We start from the raw sequence: 17,072 nt of genomic DNA, 5'->3' as shown, positions 1-17,072 counted from the left end.
GCTCAGCCCACTCCCCCACCTCAGGCAAAAGTCTGAGAAATTAAATGACCCTTTCACCATGCCTCAAAGCCAACAACCTTAGGCCAGAAGTTGGTGAAATTATTGTGATTAGTATAATAAGCAGCAGCTACAGTGCACCATTATTGTGTCCATCCCTTCTCTTCTCCAGTTTGTTTGTTGTAGCCACCTGTTGTCTCTTATCATAGGCTATGGTTGTAAAGATCTTTGGGGTAGGAACTCTCTGCGTGCAAAGCAGTCGGCTCATGAGAGCCTTGCTTCCCTGAATGTGACCACAATACATATACACAACAACAGGGCTCTGTCAGACCAAAAGAGGAAGCTAACCCCAAATCTGAGAGCTGTTCACAGAGAATGCCCTGCCACTTATCAGCTATGCTGATAGCACACAGAGCGAGAGTGTGTGTAAGATCCTTAACCAGGACCCAAACCAAAACAGTGATTTACACTTCAAACTCATTACTCCAAATCGCACTCAGTCCTCGTCCAGACTAACCCGCGGCATCGGCGGGTTAAAATCGATTGCTCGGGGATCGATATATCGCGTCCAGACTAGATATATCGCGTCCGAGCGCGCTTACATCGATTCCGGAACTCCATCAACCCGAACGGAGTTCCGGAATCGACACGGAGACCCACGGACATCGATGCAGCGCCGTCCAGACAGGTGAGTACCTCGATTTTAGAAATTCGACTTCAGCTACGTTATTCCCATAGCTGAAGTTGCGTATCTAAAATCGATTTTAATATCTAGTCTGGACGTGGCCTCAGGAACAAACTGAAAGCATGTGCAGAAGTCCAAGAACGGGTATAATGTGCTCCCTACAGGGAGCACAACTAGACACAGACAGCCAGACTCATTTACACCACTTTAGTAGCGTAAAGTGGGGTTAAATACAACTCACTCTCATTTTAATGCTTTGTTTGTCATGACAGAGTAAAGTGGCATTAGCGTAAATCGGAATCAGGCCCAGAGCATTGTATTAAATGTTGTTTAATACAGTCTTAGTTTCTGCTCCAGTGCTCCTTCTATCCTCCCTAGAGACACTAGAGTCATGAGCACCTTGTCTGAGGCTGAGATCTGTACCAAGCATAGATCTCTAGGCTGTGACAGTGATTCCTGTTCCAAGCGACTCCATATGTTACTTCTGCAGCACAGTCTGGTCTGGGAAAGTAGATCCTCAAGGGGGGCGGGGGGGCGAGGTGGAACATGTCAGAAAAGCTGGGCTCATTGTATGTTAGTGCAGTCTCACATTTCTGCATCGGGATGACTGACTACTGTTCTTAACTGGGATTGTGTTGTAAAAACAAAGAATGGTTTGTCACAACATATACTGAGTACATGTCAAATAGCAAATGAAAATATTTCAAAATGCAGGAAAATTTTGCTAATTAGAGGCAAATAAAGATTTATACAAAAAAGTATGTAACTAGAGAAACAGAAAAGGATATAGAAAAGCACAAGGATGGGGGGTGGAGAGGGGAAAGCATGGTTACATGCAGGGCTCTGTCTTACACAGCTGCCAAATTTTACAGAACATAAGCTTTCATTTAAAAAAAAGTCTAGCATTTACATTTGCATGGAAAAGAATATATTTTTATTAAATAATTACCTAGAAGTGTCAAGTATTTTTCAGAACAAATACGCCTTTTTGAGAAAATTTTTGTGAATGTTTGGAATTTTGTAAAAAAATCAGAGAAAAGGATGCTGCAATGACATCTCATGACTTAGCCCTATGATCTGATACTGGAATCTCTTTTCTTGTTTCCCCGTTCTTTTTTGTAACTATTATTTGTTTCCTCCACCAAATCTATCTAAGCCCAGTCTACCCCAGATATTAACTGTTTGCAAAGTAAATTTGAAAGCCTAGGCTTCAAATCCAAGCACAGCTTCTGAAATTTGTTTTAAAACAGTTTAGCCTTGTCTATATTAGACAAACTCCTTTTTCCAATATGGTTCACAGTCCAGTGTGGATCAAGCCTCAGTTCACACATCATATGGGGCAAGGAAGGTAGAGAAGTGACCCTCTTCAGAGAGAGAATGGAAAAGCAGCTCCATCGCTCTATAAGAGAAAGTAGTTGTTTCACCTCCTGCCTGCTTTTGAAGACTGATATCATGGGACTCACATAGGTCCTGGCTACACTGGTTCAGAACCACACCACTAGCATTTGAATATTACTGTTCTCAGGGCCAGTTGTTAATCGTAGGGTTCTAGCACCATTTACCTTACCAGCGTGGACAGGAACTTTATTAAGCTGCATAACAGTAATAAGGACTCATAAAAGAGGGGTATGCTACACCTTGGTTCTCAGGAAAAATAATTTCTGGTCACACCTGACAGGGAAACCACATTACAATATGCTAGTGACATACATGGTTAAATATGGTTGCAGACAGCATGGTTAAGAATCTACTGTTGACAGTAAGTTTTACAAAAAAAAACTTACCACTACCTTCTGGTCTTAGAATAATGGACTCAAGAAAGCACATTCTCTTACCAAAGTGGCTCACTGTGAGATACACTAATGACAAATGCCTCTCCTGTCTGGCCAGAGAGAGTGCGTCCACTCTTATCTACAATGGTTCCAGAAACCTAAAATAACAAGGGGACGGGGAGGGGAGGGGGCGAGGATGGGAGAGAAGAACATGTTATTAATACTGCCCTCTCAAAAGCCAAAACAAGATGAAGAGTGTTGGGTTGCCTTTCATCACTTTGAACAGAAATTTTTTTTTTTGATTTCCTGCTTTGGTTCAACCGCTCCAAATGTTCTAGCAAGTAGAAAGATAAACTTCTGACCAAATAGCTTCAGAGGGTCACTGTGCTAACCTTTATTTTCATTAAATAAATATCCCTCGGGATGTACAATTTGTTAGCTGATGTTAACAGCTAAGGAGCCTAACTATGATCAAAGCCCTCCTCCTTCCCTCACCATCAATAACTTCCACATGTGCTATTATTTAAGCCCAATCCTGCACTGTACAATGCACAAGCAGATCCTTGGGCTCACATGGAATCTCCGTTAAGTCACAACACACAGCAGAATTAGGGACCTTAGATTGTAAGCTTTCTGGGAAAGGTACCTGACTTTCTTTTTAAAAACTCATCTGTGAAGGGCCATGAGAAAGTATGAAGCTTTACAAATAATAATGCTTTAACCTCAAATTCTCTTATAAGATACAGAGAGTAATGTTTTCCCACTGTCCTAAAGATCTCAAGACAAAAAAGGCAATTCTAGAAAACATACTGACTTTCTGCATGTTATACTGTGTGTGTTTTGTTCTTTAAAAATGCACCCATGCCATCACCAGCTCAGTTGCCACCTCAGTCTTGTTAGGGAACCACACGTACAAACATTAGATCATTTTAGTTAAAGTTAGTAAAATGTTTTGTGCTTACAAATATTGGTCTGGGATCATACTCTTCCTCAAACAGTTTCTTGAGAGCAAAGAGAGCTGCCTGTTTAATAATAAAGGTTACAAGTTAATGAAGCTTGCATAGCCTTTTACACAGAACTTACCACACAATATTGCTAGAGATTCTGGAAGAACGTACTACATTCAAGGGCATTCCTTCACCCCCAGAAACCTCTAGGTTTTCAAACATATTATGGTGGTATTAGCAGCTAGGCAGCCCGAGGCTCTTTTAGACCCAAAAATCACATCAATGCACTTGCTAAGATTTGTACACTCTTATTCATCACTCACATCTACAGTATGTAGGATAACCAAGCTTTTAAAATCTGTGTTACATACGTCTACTATATACATCCAGAGTGTGAATGTAATGTGTTTTATACAGTTGCACATATTTTAAAATGCATAACCCCTACATATGAATCATTTAGTCCACAATAGTTTCCACAGAATTTTAACATAAGATGGGTCAGTAATATATAGGGAAAATTTCTGCCTTAGTCCCAACACAAGAATTTTTTATTCAGGCATTTAATAAAAGGTTCAAACCACTTCCAAGTTTTCCCAAAAGTCTCACCTTGGCATTGGCTGTATCAAATATGGTTTCCACTAACAAGATATCAACCCCTCCATCTAAGAGTCCTCTGGCTTGTTCTTGGTATGCTTCAACCAGCTCATCAAAAGCTGTAAATAACAATTAGTTTAAGTGGTCTGTCTCACATCTTCAGCAAGAGACATCTTCCTGTAACGTATCATGAAAGGTAGAATAGAATTAAATTACAAATACTTACTGATGTTCCTATAGTCTGATCTTTCCACTGAGGGAGACACAGAGAGCGTCTTGTTTGTAGGACCCATAGCACCAGCTACAAATCGCCTACTCTCTAGACAAAGGAAGAAATGTCACGCATCAACTCTAGCCACCAACAGTCATAATATTGTAACAATCTCTTAAGACATCATGGCAACAATGTAGATTTAACACAGAGCCTCCTGTTCCAAAAGCACAAGTCCCTACCACTTCGGGTAGAGGAGAATCTAAATTAGCTTTGGATAGTTGAGTAGTTTTGATTCTATCCCATAAGGGTCAGTGCTATTTACAAACAATGCCACTGCAAGCCATCAATTCAGTCCAAGCTTTCTTTCAAGTACTCGGTTGCCTGCTCATTTTTAAATGCACAGCACAGGGCCATAAAGAGAAATTCCAGCCCAATATAACAGATATTCTAATCACTACATTTAGTTTTGAAGAACAGAAAACCACAAAAAAAAAAGGGATGTTCCTTAATTCTTATATTTAAGAACTAAATCAGGGAGGTATCGTCTGGACAATCTAATGACAAGTTTAACAACAGAAAATGCAACTTGGTGTTAGAATGAGAGAGAAAACTTGAAAACTTCTAAATTACATTATCCCTTTATCAAGAGTTCTTGTTAGACAGGCAGGTCTCTACTAAACAGAGATGTAGATGAAGAGGTCATTTTCAGGAACGCCTGCCCATTTAGGGCTGATGCTGTGAGCTACTGAGTACTTCCTGGCAGATGCTGGGTGAAATCAGACAAGTGGATTTCAGTGGGAGTTGGAGACTCCCAAGAATCACTCAGCACCTTGTGAAAGAACCAGAGTAACATTTTGCATATCTAAACAGCTCATAAGTCACTCATGCATTAGGCTTCTCTTGGAAGACAACTTGCAGCGTCACTGCCCCCAGATGCACCAACCCAAGTCACAATATTTCAAAGCTTGTAATGAGACAATAGAACATATAGAAGAGAATGTTTGAATACAAAGAGGAAAAAAACAAACCAAAAACATTCACCTGTCTGAGCAGTCACATCATCAGCTGCTTTTCTGGCCACCTGTGCTGAGACTTTGTTTAACTGATAAACCTGGAACAATGACAGCCAAATTACTGTGTGCTAGCAGACAAGGCTTATTCTGTACATTAAAGGTAGGTCTATACTACCCGCAGGATCGGCAGGCAGCAATCAATCCAGCAAGGGTCGATTTATCACATCTAGTCTAGACTTGATAAATCAACCCCCAAGCGCTCTCCCTTCAACTCCTGTACTCCACTTCCACCAGAAGTGCAGGCAGAGTCGACAGGGGAGCAGAAGCAGTCAACTCACCGTAATGAAAACACCGCGCTGAGTATGTCTAAGTACGTTGACTTCAGCTACATTTTTCACGTAGCTGAACTTGTGTAATTAAGATCGATCCCCCCCCCCCACCCCTCGTGTAGACCACGCCTATGTCTCTTCTATGAAGAAAACTAGCAAAGAAACTTACAGGAGACACCCTCTTCTACAGCAGCATGCAGTGCATTCTAAGTGCTCTATAGGCCAGACAAACACATGAAAGCATTGCAGCAAAACTTTAAAAAAACACTCTGGGGTACCCCCAGCATGAAGAATTGCTTTGTTCCATGAAGCTCAGAAACTAAACTGTAGTGACGGGATTACATGATGCAGGGGTCGGCAACCTTTCAGAAGCAGTGTGCCAAGCCTTCATTTATTCACTCTCATTTAAGATTTCGCGTGCCGGTAATACATTTTAATGTTTTTTAGAAGGTCTCTCTCTATAAGTCTATATAATATATAACTAAACTAGTGCTGTATTGTAAAATAAACAGGGTTTTCAAAATGTTTAAGAAGCTTCATTTAACATGAAATTAAAATGTTGATCTTATGCTGCCGGCCCGCTCAGCCTGCTGCTGTTCTGGGGTTCTGTTCACCTAGGCCGGCAGCGGGCTGAGCGGGCCTGCGGCCGGGACCCCGGCTGGCAAGGGTCCGTCAGCCAGAACCCCAGACCAGCAGCGGGCTGTGTGGGGCTGGCGGCCAGGACCCAGAGGGCTGGGGGGAGAGGGCTGGAGTTAGGGCTGGGTATGTGAGGAGGTATAGGTGTCCGGGCAGAGGGGCGCTGGGTATGGGTGGGGGTGCCAGAGTCAGGGCTAGGGTTGCGGGTGGGGATGAAGGAGTCAAGCAGGGGGCTGGGTATGTATGAGGAAGGTACAGGGCTCAGGGCGTGGTGTGTATGTGTGCGGGGGTCAGGGCTCAGGGGAGAGTGCTGGTTGACTGCCCCTCTAATAACTCTCAACCCCGCTGCTCCTTGTCCCCTGACTACCCCCTCCTGGGATCCCAACCCCTATCTAAGCCTCCGTGTTCCTTGTCCCCAGACTGGACTCTACCTCCTACCTGTCCCGACTGCCCCGACCCTTATCCACACTCCTGTCTCCAGCCAGACCCCAGGGACTCTCATGCCTATCCAACCACTCCCTGCCCCCTGACAGGACCCCCAGAATTCCTGACCCATACAACCCTCCCAACTCCCTGCCTGCCCCAAGCCCTTTCCACACCCCTGTCTCCTGACAGGACCCCCAGAACTCCCAACTCATACAATCCCCCACTCCTTGTCCCCTGACCACCCCCTTCAGAGACCCCCCCACTCTAACTCCCGCCCCCCCCGGACCCTCCTTGCTCCCAGTCTCCTGACTGCCCTGACCCCTATTCACCTCCTGCCCCCTCACAAACCCCGGGACTCCCATGTCCCATCCAACCCACCCCCACCTCTAACCCACCCTGCTCCCTGTCCCCTAACTGCCCCCACCCCTTATCCAACCCCCCCAGCCCATGGCCCCTTACCATGAGGCTCCACACAGAGCTAAATACGCTGTTCCGCGGGAGCACACAGCCCTGCCCCTCTGGTTGAGCAGGGAACATGTCTGCCTCCAAACGCTGCCCTCAGGAGCGCGCAGCCCCGACCCCCAGAGCGCTGCACACGGCGGCAGGGCTCCAGGGGAGGGGAGAAGGTGGGGAAGGGGCCGGCAGCTTGCTGTGCTCGGCCCCGCGCTCCGCCCCGGGAGCGCGGACCCCACGGCTTGCTGTCCTGGGAGAGTGGGGTCATTTGCCCCCCCTGTGCGCATGGCTATGCTTCTGCTCCCTGCCCCTGCGGGGGAAGTGGAGGGCAGAGGAGAGCGCGCTGGGCTGGGCAGGGCAGGATTTTTAGTGGCTTGCTGGAGTCCTGGCAGGCTCCAGCGTGCCATTAAATATTGGCTAGCGTGCCGTCTTTGGAACGCGTGCCATAGGTTGCCGACCCCTGATATGATGGATACCATTCTACTACGTCTGTGCCTAAAACTGCTATTATAAAATTAAACAATGGCAAAGAGACTAATGGCCAGTTCTGTTAGTTACTGAGCACCCTCAATTCCCACTGAAGTTAGTGGGAGCTGTCACCTTGAAGGAAGGGGCCTTATGAAGGTAAATTTAGCTTATTGGGAACATCAGTTCTGATTTAGATGGCATGTTTCTAGGTATTGTCGGGCCATCTGCTGAGATGAATTTTAAAATGATCTGACCCACATCGACAGGCAACACAAACCTGAGCTTAAAGTTCTAAGCACTGCAGCAAAACTCTGTTGCAAGCAGGACAGACCTCTGTGCCAAAGAATTAAACATATATACAAAGTTAAGGGACAAAACATTTCCATTTTGGCACCACCTTTGTGAAACTGGAAGCACTGATGCAGAATGTTCTTGTTCACAGAATGAGACTCTTCTGAGAATACTCAAACGATGAAGCCCAATACAAATTATTACTGACTGTGCCTTCATCGACAACTATCCTATGACAAGTATAATTTTCATCCTAATATTACCGTAACAATGGAAATGTGTTACAAGTAAATGGGATATTTCTCTGCTGAGCACCAGAGACCCAAACAATCTCACCTGTGTGCCCAAAGACAGTGTGCAGTTAGCAATAAACATTAGCCTTATGGATTCTGGAGACTAGGTTAATATTGGCTGCTGGGACAACAAATCTTGATTAATATCTTAACACGTAAGTGGCTTAAAATTCTTACCAGATACTCAAGGTCATAGTCAGCTTGTGCAACTCTGGTGCTACTGAAAGTGTTTGTTTCAATGATATCAGCCCCAGAGAGCAAGTATTCCTGCAACAATAAAAAACAACTGAGAATTAATGATTTCAGATCAGGGGATAGAAAAGAAGGGAATCAGAGGATTCTAACATTGTGATTTTCAGCTAAACAAGACAAAAGGATAACTGCCTCCCAATTCACAGAAGACCAAATCCTGCAGTTCTTACTCTTGTTGCTTCAAACTAGTGTTTAACATGTGAGGTTACTCAGAGTTTTGGCATTTAAGGTTATATTTATAAATAGCTTATAAAGGGTTAAAAACGATGAAGGTTCCAATTCAAGATGGTACTTTAGGCCCAAGCTTAACTTTAAGCATGTACGTAATCTCACTGATATGCTTCAGGTTAGACAACCTTCAAGAATCAAGGCCTAATAGATGTTATAAACACTTAACAGGCATAAGTAGCGTACGTTATAGATGGTTACAATCAACCTACTGAAGCATTTATTAAAATGGAATTAACAGATGTTATTTATTCTTTAAAAACTACATATAATTGTACCCTTAATAAAGCATGACCATGTTCGTAGGCTGGGATTGAAATTCTGGCCTCACTTAAGTTAACGGGAACTTGGCAACTGACTTCAATAGGGCCAGGATTTCACTCAAGATTTTCAAACAGTGATGTAATGGTGAGAGGGGTCATTGTCAGGGGCAGGTATAGAATGTTAGCAGGACTTGCCGAGGGACGCCATGTGGAATGGGAAAAGAAGATGGTGAGATGGAGGACTGGAAAAGGAAAGCTAAATGATGTGGAGGCAGCTGCATAGTATGGGAGCACAGATTGGCTAAGTAAGGAGCACTGGAAGGGATTAGTAGTAGGTTGTGTTAGGAAGATTGTATTTATTGGGGATTATGTTTAACTATTAAGTAACTGTGTGACCTTTTTTCTGTAACTCTCGTGCTTGTCTTCCTATTTCGACACCTAATATTGTAGCTCACGCTCACTGTGTCATGTATACTGTTACAAATAAAGCTCTATGGAGCAGGGACCTTGTCTTCCTATGTTTGGAAAACATCTTGTGCTACTAAAAAATTAACAAAAACAACTCTTCAGCTAGAAATATAGATGTGCAAACCTGCAGACACAAAAACTAGGTTACTATCAGTAGCATTTGGCACTTTAAATCATCATAAGTATTTACATATAAAATTTTTGAAATGTTTCTTTCCCTGTTTTTCTGTGACTGACTGAAACAACCAATGGGGAAAGTGACTAATTGTCAATGGGAAAAGAGAAAACCAGACTTTTTACAAAACACTGATAAAACTGTTCACAGTATAAAACTATAAAATGAATGATATTGTTTTCTCTAACCTTTTTCATTTGCTGCAATTTTAGGTATAATTTGTAACAGGGAAAAATGTAGGCAGAAGTGTGTGTGATTTGACAGTGTCCCTTTAACGACACACACTACAAAGCAACAGGTGGGAGGGGGGGAAATCAGCAGTATGTTAGGCCTATTAGCAAAATGCAAATTGGCAATCACTAATTCTTTTTCAACACTCAATGAAGCATAACAAGCTTTCACCTATTAGGTCTCATCAGAAAGGCTTGGAAATGAAAAAGGATTCCTAAGAAAAACACAAAAAATTACTCTTTAATAGAAGTACAACAAATGTCATTAGGCTTCACTACTGTGTGGATTTTCTTAAAGGTGCATGAGAAGATGAACACACTTCAAATGCTAAAGGAAAACTACATGATGATTTTTATGTTTGGGTGATAAAAGTACTCATGTGACTACACTATAGAGTATTTGGGATTTTTCTAAATGAACAAAAATGAATTTAATAGTAATTAAGGCAAATAAACAGGAAATAAATAGGAACATATCTAGTGTTAAAGACAATATTAATTTTAAAATTAGCTAGCTAAAACTGATATTCCTCCTCTCTTCTCCCTATTCTGGACACATGCGTGCACTCACATACAGAGCTAATAAACACTGTACAGTTCCAAAGGGCACACTGATATTTATGATCTCATTTACACACTTGAGTTTCACTTTCACCTCCTTCAAAATCATTCATTAAATGACAACAATTTTGAACAATTTGACCCTTCAAGTTCTTATTTTATCAGGCACAAAACATTATTGAATACAATATATTAGTAGGTAATAATGCACTTGAACTGGGAAATCCACTTTGACTTTTGAAAATAGACTACCCACCAACTCTCGATGACATGGGATGGATCATGCAATAATTGCCCTGTTCTGTTCATTCTCTCTGAAGCATCTGGCATTAACCATTGTCAGAAGACAGGATACTGGGCTAGATGGACCACTGGTCTTACCCAGTACGGCTGTTCTTATGTTGTTAAAATATTTTAAAAGATTAAGTAGAAAATGAGGGAAATTCGGAAATTAAAAAAACCACTGTAGATGAGTCAGATTTTTTTTTTTTTTAAATCAGAACACTCAGAAGTTATGTGATACAATACCTTGTGAATTTTGTAGATTATATCAGGCTGAGTTATACTCAAAAGGTCATTGTTGCCTTTCAGAAATTTTGAATGATCCTTAAATTCTTGCCCTCGGAAGTCCTCCTCTGATAGCGCATGCTGCTGGATCATGGTCCCCATGCCTCCATCCAAAACCATAATCCGCTCCCGCAAAATGGATTCAATTTCATCTTTCAAGCTCTTTTGGGTAGTCACTATAAAAAAATTACAATTAAAACAAAGTAGCACATATACTCGATCATAGGCCAGTTCATTTATAAGCCGACGACCCTCTCCCCCCGGCCCCCGATGGGTAAGTAAAAATGGAAATTTTTTATAACCCGTTCATAAGCCAACCCTATAATTCAGGGGTCCGCCAACTTTGGCTCCTAGGCCAACAGGATAATCCGCTGGTGGGCCGAGATGGTGGTTTACCTCAAGCATCCACAGGCACGGAGGTAAACCTAAGTAAATAAAGTGTCCCGGTGCGCCATCTGCTTACCCTGACCGGCCGGGACAGCAACTAGTAGGAAATTTTTGGGGGGGGGAGAAGCTGGGAGTTAAGGGAGTAACCTCTGTGACCACCCCCAACAAGACCCCATCCCTAGCCCGGGACCCCCACACTTTCCCCATTCCATCCCTTCCCACCTTACCTGGGGAGGGCCAGGGGAGGATGTCTCTGACCCGGCTGGAGTTGCTCCAGCAGGCTGGGCAGCGCAGCCGCAGCCTGCTCCAGCAGGTCAGACCGGGCGGCACAGCCACAGCCTGCTCCGGCACCCTCTGGTGGGCAGGGCCAAGAGGCATAGCTGCAGCCTGCCAGCCCTGGAGCTGCAGCTGCTTCGGAGGCTGAGGGGAGAGCAAGAGAGACTCTGGCCCCGCCTCTTCCCTTCTGTCTCTGCTGGCTGTGCTGCCTCTCCTTGCTCCTTCTGTTCGTGGGAGGAGCTGTCCAACCTCTGCCTCTCTATACCTGTTCATAAGCTGACCACCATCTCTGGTGCATCCCTTTTTTACTAAAAAAAACCTCAGCTTATGAACAAGTATATACAGTAAGCAACTTTGAAATCCGCCCCCCCACCCAAAATACATAATTTTAAATTATAAGTACTTTGAATTTTCAAAGTTAATTTCAAAAAGGGTTATTTGTTTTATTATAAAATAGTGGTCAGTTATGGTACTGCACCTGAAGTTGAGATATTTTAATATGAGCAAATAATATGTTATAAGTCTCTGACCCTGCTTCTGCATCTGTATGAGCAGAACCCTCCTGCAGGAGCCCCACTTGAGTCAATACAGATGCACCTGTATGGAGTCAGCTGCAGACGTGGGGCCTAAGTATATACCCAAGTACATAAGTAACCATTTCCACAAGCAACTAGGCATATAGATATTAACCTATCCCTTCCACAACATCAGCACTTATTCAATGCAAATTTAAAATTTCTCTTTGTACAAGTTCTCTCAGGGGCCTACTCCTGCAGTCTTTACACAAGCAAGACTCCCACTGAACTAAGTGGGAGTTTCAACTGAGCAAGGACTACAGAGTCAGCTCCATCCTGACAGACTTAACTTCCTTGGAAAAGGTCTGGGCCACACCCACATATCTCATCTGAATTTGATTTTCAGTTATAGATTTATTTGACCTGACCATTACTGTGCTCCAGTGAAAAGGGCTGCCTACTTCTTTTCAGGGCTAAGTGCAGACCTTTTAAAGTTTCCTTACGCAAACATAACATGCTTTAGCACTGAAGAATTCCTCTACTACCCAAATACAAATATAACACAGTTGTTAGTGATGCTTGGACAATGGACTTTCATGGATAAAAGGAAACACAAACAATTTAAGGTTTGATCCAAAGCTCATTGTTGAAGACCACAGAAAGATCTGCATTGACAGTAACTCCTCACTTAACATTGTAGTTCTGTTCCTGAAAAATGCAACTTTTAAGTGAAACAATGTTAAGCGAATCCAATTTCCCCATAAGAATGAATGTAAATGGAGGGTGGGGGGGTTAGGGTCCAGGGATTTTTTTTTTTTTTGCCATACAGTACAGTACTACAGTTGGGAGGTGTCCCTGCCTTCTCCCACACAGGCATAGCCCACTGGCACTGGAGATGAGACAGGCAAGGAGGCTGAAGATGCTGCAGGCTAGGAGAAGCACGTTGTGCAGCAGCAGCGGCAGCTTCCTCTACTCAGCAAGCACCAGGGGCAGGGGGCTCAACCCTCGGCCTGCCCACGTCACCCCTTCCCCTAAGCCTCCACCCGCCTCTTCTTCCCCCCACCCTCCTTTACTCCGCACACCGCACCCTCGCTTCTTCCCCCTCCCTCCTGCCCGCAGCAATCAGCTGGCTTGCAGCGACCAGAAATCAGGAGGGGGAGGAGCAAGGACACGGCACGCAACCCTGCCTTCCCAACACCGTAAGCCAGCCGACTGATGCGGGCAGGAGACAGGAGAGGGAGGGAGGGGGGAGGTGCACTGCATCCTCGCTCCTCCCCCCTCCCTCCTGCCCATGGCTTGCGGTGTTCAGGGGGCAGGAGGGATGGGGGAGGACGCGGCTCACAGGCTCCCCCCTCTCTCACCTGCCTCCTGCCCGTGGCAATCAGCTAGTTTGTGGCATTCGGGAGGCAGAGGAGGGAGGAGGAGCCTGTGCACTGAGTCTCCCTCCTGAATGCCGCAAGCCAGATGATTGTCGTAGGCAGGAAGCGGGGGGTGGAGGAAGGCGCTGATCCGCAGCATCTGCCAGCAGGCGGGAGACGCTGTGGGGGGAACATAGAGGACCTGATGGGGGGCAGCCAAATGACGTTATAGCGAAGCATTGCACAACTTTAAATGGAGCATTTTCTGTAATTGAGCAAGGACGTAAGATCGAAGCAACGTTAAGCGAGAGGACGTTAAGTGGGGAGTTACTGTACTTCAATGCACTTTGGATAAGGATCTTAGGTCCAAAATTTGGGTTTTATTTTAAAAAGGGGGGGAAAACGGGGGATTCAGAACTTAAAATGAATAGAACTGTGTCCTGACTTTTAAGTGAATATCAATAATATTTTTTTTAGAAATCCACAAACACTGCCTTGTGGTGTTAGAAAGCAAACCACAAGCATTGTGCTAGTGTGAAACAAAAACTAATAAATAGAGCTGGCCAGAAAAACTCTGATGAAATATTTGTTGTCAGGATTTGCTGATTCAGCCAAATCAAATCATTTCGTAGAGACAGTTTGTCAAGGTTTTTCCCTCCACTTTGAACTTTAGAGTAAAAATGTGGGGGACCTGCATGGACCCTTCTAAGCTTAATTCCTAGCTTAAATTTGGTACCCTGCCACTAGCCAAAAAAATAGTGTTTGGCACACTTCTGTTTCCCCAAAACCTTCCCTGGGAAACCCAAGACCCAAACCCCTTGGGTCTTAAAACAGGGAGAAATAAACCATTCCCCCTCCTTTCCCCCTCCCCAGGTTGCCTTGGGAAGCTTCACACCGATCCAAACTCCTTGGATCTTAAAACAAAGAGGGATTAACCTCCTCTCCCTCCTCTCTCCCCACCAATTCCTGGTGAGTTCAGACTCAATCCCCTTGGGTCTTATAACAAGGAAAAAATCAATCAGGTTCTTAAAAAAGAAAGCTTTTAATTAAAGAAAGAAAAAGTAAAAATTATCTCTGTAAAATCAGGATGGAAAATACTTTACAGGGTATTCAGATTCATATAGACTAGAGGTACCTCCACTCCCCCCCTCAGCCGTAGATTCAAAGTTACAGCAAACAGAGGTAAAAATCCTTCCAGCAAAAGGAAAAACATTCACAAGTTGAAAGAAAACAAACATAAGACTAATCCGCCTTGCCTGGCTATACTTACAATTTTGAAACATGGAAGACTGATTTAGAAAGATTAGGAAAGTCTGGGTGTAGGTCTGGTCCCTCTTAGCCCCAAGAGCGAACAAACAAAACAAACAGCACAAACAAAGACTTTCCTCCACCAAGATTTGAAAGTATCTTGTCCCCCCATTGGTCCTCTGGTCAGGTGTCAGCCAGGTTCACTGAGCTTCTTAACCCTTTACAGGTAAAAGAGACATTAACCCTTAACCATCTGTTTATGACACAGTTGGTTTCCTGACAACCTGGTGAGCTGCAGGGGACTCCATGATCTGTGTCTCCAAGGCATCCACCTCAGAATCAAGGCTTCATAACCTTTTGCAGAGAATTTTGATTTGGGGGTGGAGTGGTATTGTAAGTGGGAATGAAACCAGCTTTGGAAATATGGAAATCCTCTACAAAACTGAATTACTTTTCTCCACTCAGGTTTACTAAATAAACAGTAAGTGGAACTAACCACTCCAGCTCCAGTGTCTACACAGAGAAAAATGCAAAAATAAGCCAACAGTAAATAGTGAAGGACTGAGTACATTTTAAAAAATTCTTTCCATTTGAATTATCTAAACATGTTCTCTTTATCACAAAAATTAAAAAACAAAAACAAACAACCTGCTATATTAACAGTGTCTCTAGCCATCTCATCAACTGCAACTGTCTATTTGGACCCCCATCCTGGAATGACCCATGGGAAGGGTCCGTCCATGCCAACTTTCAACAGATCTTTGCATATGTCCACACACATGCATCTCACTGCAGTACCAGGCCTTGAAGACTGGTAAACAAAACAATCTGTTCCTTAAAATAAATAAATAAAATAAATAAATAAATAAATAAAACAGCACATGCTTTTGTGCAGTCAATGAGCAAGAGGCAAGATACACTATGACAGACACCTGTAAAAAGCTTCTTCAAACATAAACAGGAAATAACCTTCTTTTAGCAACTGAGCTGAGAGAGAAAAAAAAAGCAAATTATATGGGAATGCTGTGCTGCTATTGGATGATGTGACTCTATTACTAGCACTATTTTTATTCAATCAATACTAGATTCACATGTTCATCAACATGATAAAAAAAATCTGCTTAGTACTTCCAACCCCTAAAGTTTAAATGTCACATTAATCACTCTTCTTCTCCCCACCCCTCAAATAACGGATGGGTTTAGAATTTATGAAATTTTAAAACAGTGAAGTGTTCCTTCAGTCCTTCATGATTTTTGACACTTAGGGGCAATCTGCCACCCCCTAGCATTTTTGTATGACCATTTCAGGCTGAAAATTCCACTTTACCTGCATGCAAAATACATGCACAAAAATACACCCTTGTTATAACGAAGCCCAAGGGATCCAAGCCATTTGCTATATTTAAATTAGTAATGGGCATTTGAGGTCAAATACAGACTCATCCAAAGGCAATTTCAGCTTCCGCTCAGTAACATATTAGTTAACGAGCAGGGCGACTTGCATCATGTAAAAAGTTCGTTTAGCCCGGAGGCAGGAGACACTACCAGGTACAGGCAGGCTGACGAGTCAGAGGCAGGTTTCGGAAATTCATGTGCTCGTTAAAAATGTTACGCACGATCATCAGCGGGTACAACAAGAACATCTTTAACTGTAAGACGGGCCAGCGCGCCTCTGTTTTCGAGGAGGAGCCGCCCCAGGAAATACAGAGCAGCAAGTTGCTAATCTGAGCCCTGGAGCACACGCCGCCCAGGCAAACTCGCTAGACGGACAACAGAGGCGCTGCTCCCCGGTTGCAGGAGGATGGCAGCTGCAGCGGCTGCAGCTCCCCCCGCCCTCCAGTGTCTTGGCAGAGAGCGACACTCAGAGCCCCCGGCAGCCCCCGCCACGGCGGCCCCAGGGCTCGGCTCCCCGCAGAGCCAAGGACGAGGCAGCCCCGAGCCCCACGCGCCGCCCCCAGGCCCAGGGGACCCAGCACCGATGCACACAACACCCGGCCCCTTCGTTACCCGGCCGCTCGGGGAACTTGTAGCCGGCGGGCGACATGCCACAGCTGCAGGGCCGCCCGCTCCTCCTCCTCCGGCAGCGGCGGGGCCGGGGTAGCGCGCCTGGGTCCGCGTCTCAACCTGGGCTGCTCCCCGGGCACGTGACGCAGCAGCGGCAGCGCCCGGCGGCGCTCGCGGGGGCGGCTGCTGCTGTGCTGCAGGAAGGGCGGCTCTGTGAGGGGTGAGCCGGCAGCTGCCGTGGGCTCAGAGCAGCAGGCCTGGGCCTGGGCCTGGGCAGGGACCCACCTGTAAAAACCAGGCCGTACTCTGAATTCATTCCCCTTGTGACAGACCCAGCTCCAGATCCCTGCATGCAGTCTGTGAGGTTGGGGGCACTTACAAGAACATAAGAGCGGCCATGCTGGGTCAGAGCAGTGGCC

At 44.7% G+C, this 17,072-nt stretch overlaps 1 protein-coding gene across 2 annotated transcripts in view; it reads right to left on the bottom strand.

Moving 5' to 3' along the window:
- The window catches only part of MTR (5-methyltetrahydrofolate-homocysteine methyltransferase), an 82,267-nt gene extending 65,496 nt beyond the window's left edge, over positions 1-16,771 (bottom strand). For both annotated transcript variants that reach the window (XM_030556964.1, XM_030556965.1), the window contains exons 1-8: positions 16,657-16,771; positions 10,827-11,041; positions 8,299-8,388; positions 5,254-5,323; positions 4,225-4,317; positions 4,011-4,117; positions 3,417-3,476; positions 2,518-2,612 (exon numbers count right to left, since the gene is read on the bottom strand). In XM_030556964.1, coding sequence (XP_030412824.1) covers positions 2,518-2,612; positions 3,417-3,476; positions 4,011-4,117; positions 4,225-4,317; positions 5,254-5,323; positions 8,299-8,388; positions 10,827-11,041; positions 16,657-16,693 — 767 coding nt within the window. In that variant the 5' untranslated portion in view covers positions 16,694-16,771. The remainder of the gene's footprint in view (positions 1-2,517; positions 2,613-3,416; positions 3,477-4,010; positions 4,118-4,224; positions 4,318-5,253; positions 5,324-8,298; positions 8,389-10,826; positions 11,042-16,656) is intronic.
- Positions 16,772-17,072: the final 301 nt, after the last annotated feature.

The sequence above is a fragment of the Gopherus evgoodei genome, chromosome 3, assembly GCF_007399415.2.
Source record: "Gopherus evgoodei ecotype Sinaloan lineage chromosome 3, rGopEvg1_v1.p, whole genome shotgun sequence".
Classification (NCBI taxonomy): Eukaryota; Metazoa; Chordata; order Testudines; family Testudinidae; genus Gopherus; species Gopherus evgoodei.
This window is presented reverse-complemented; position numbering and strand designations above follow the sequence as displayed.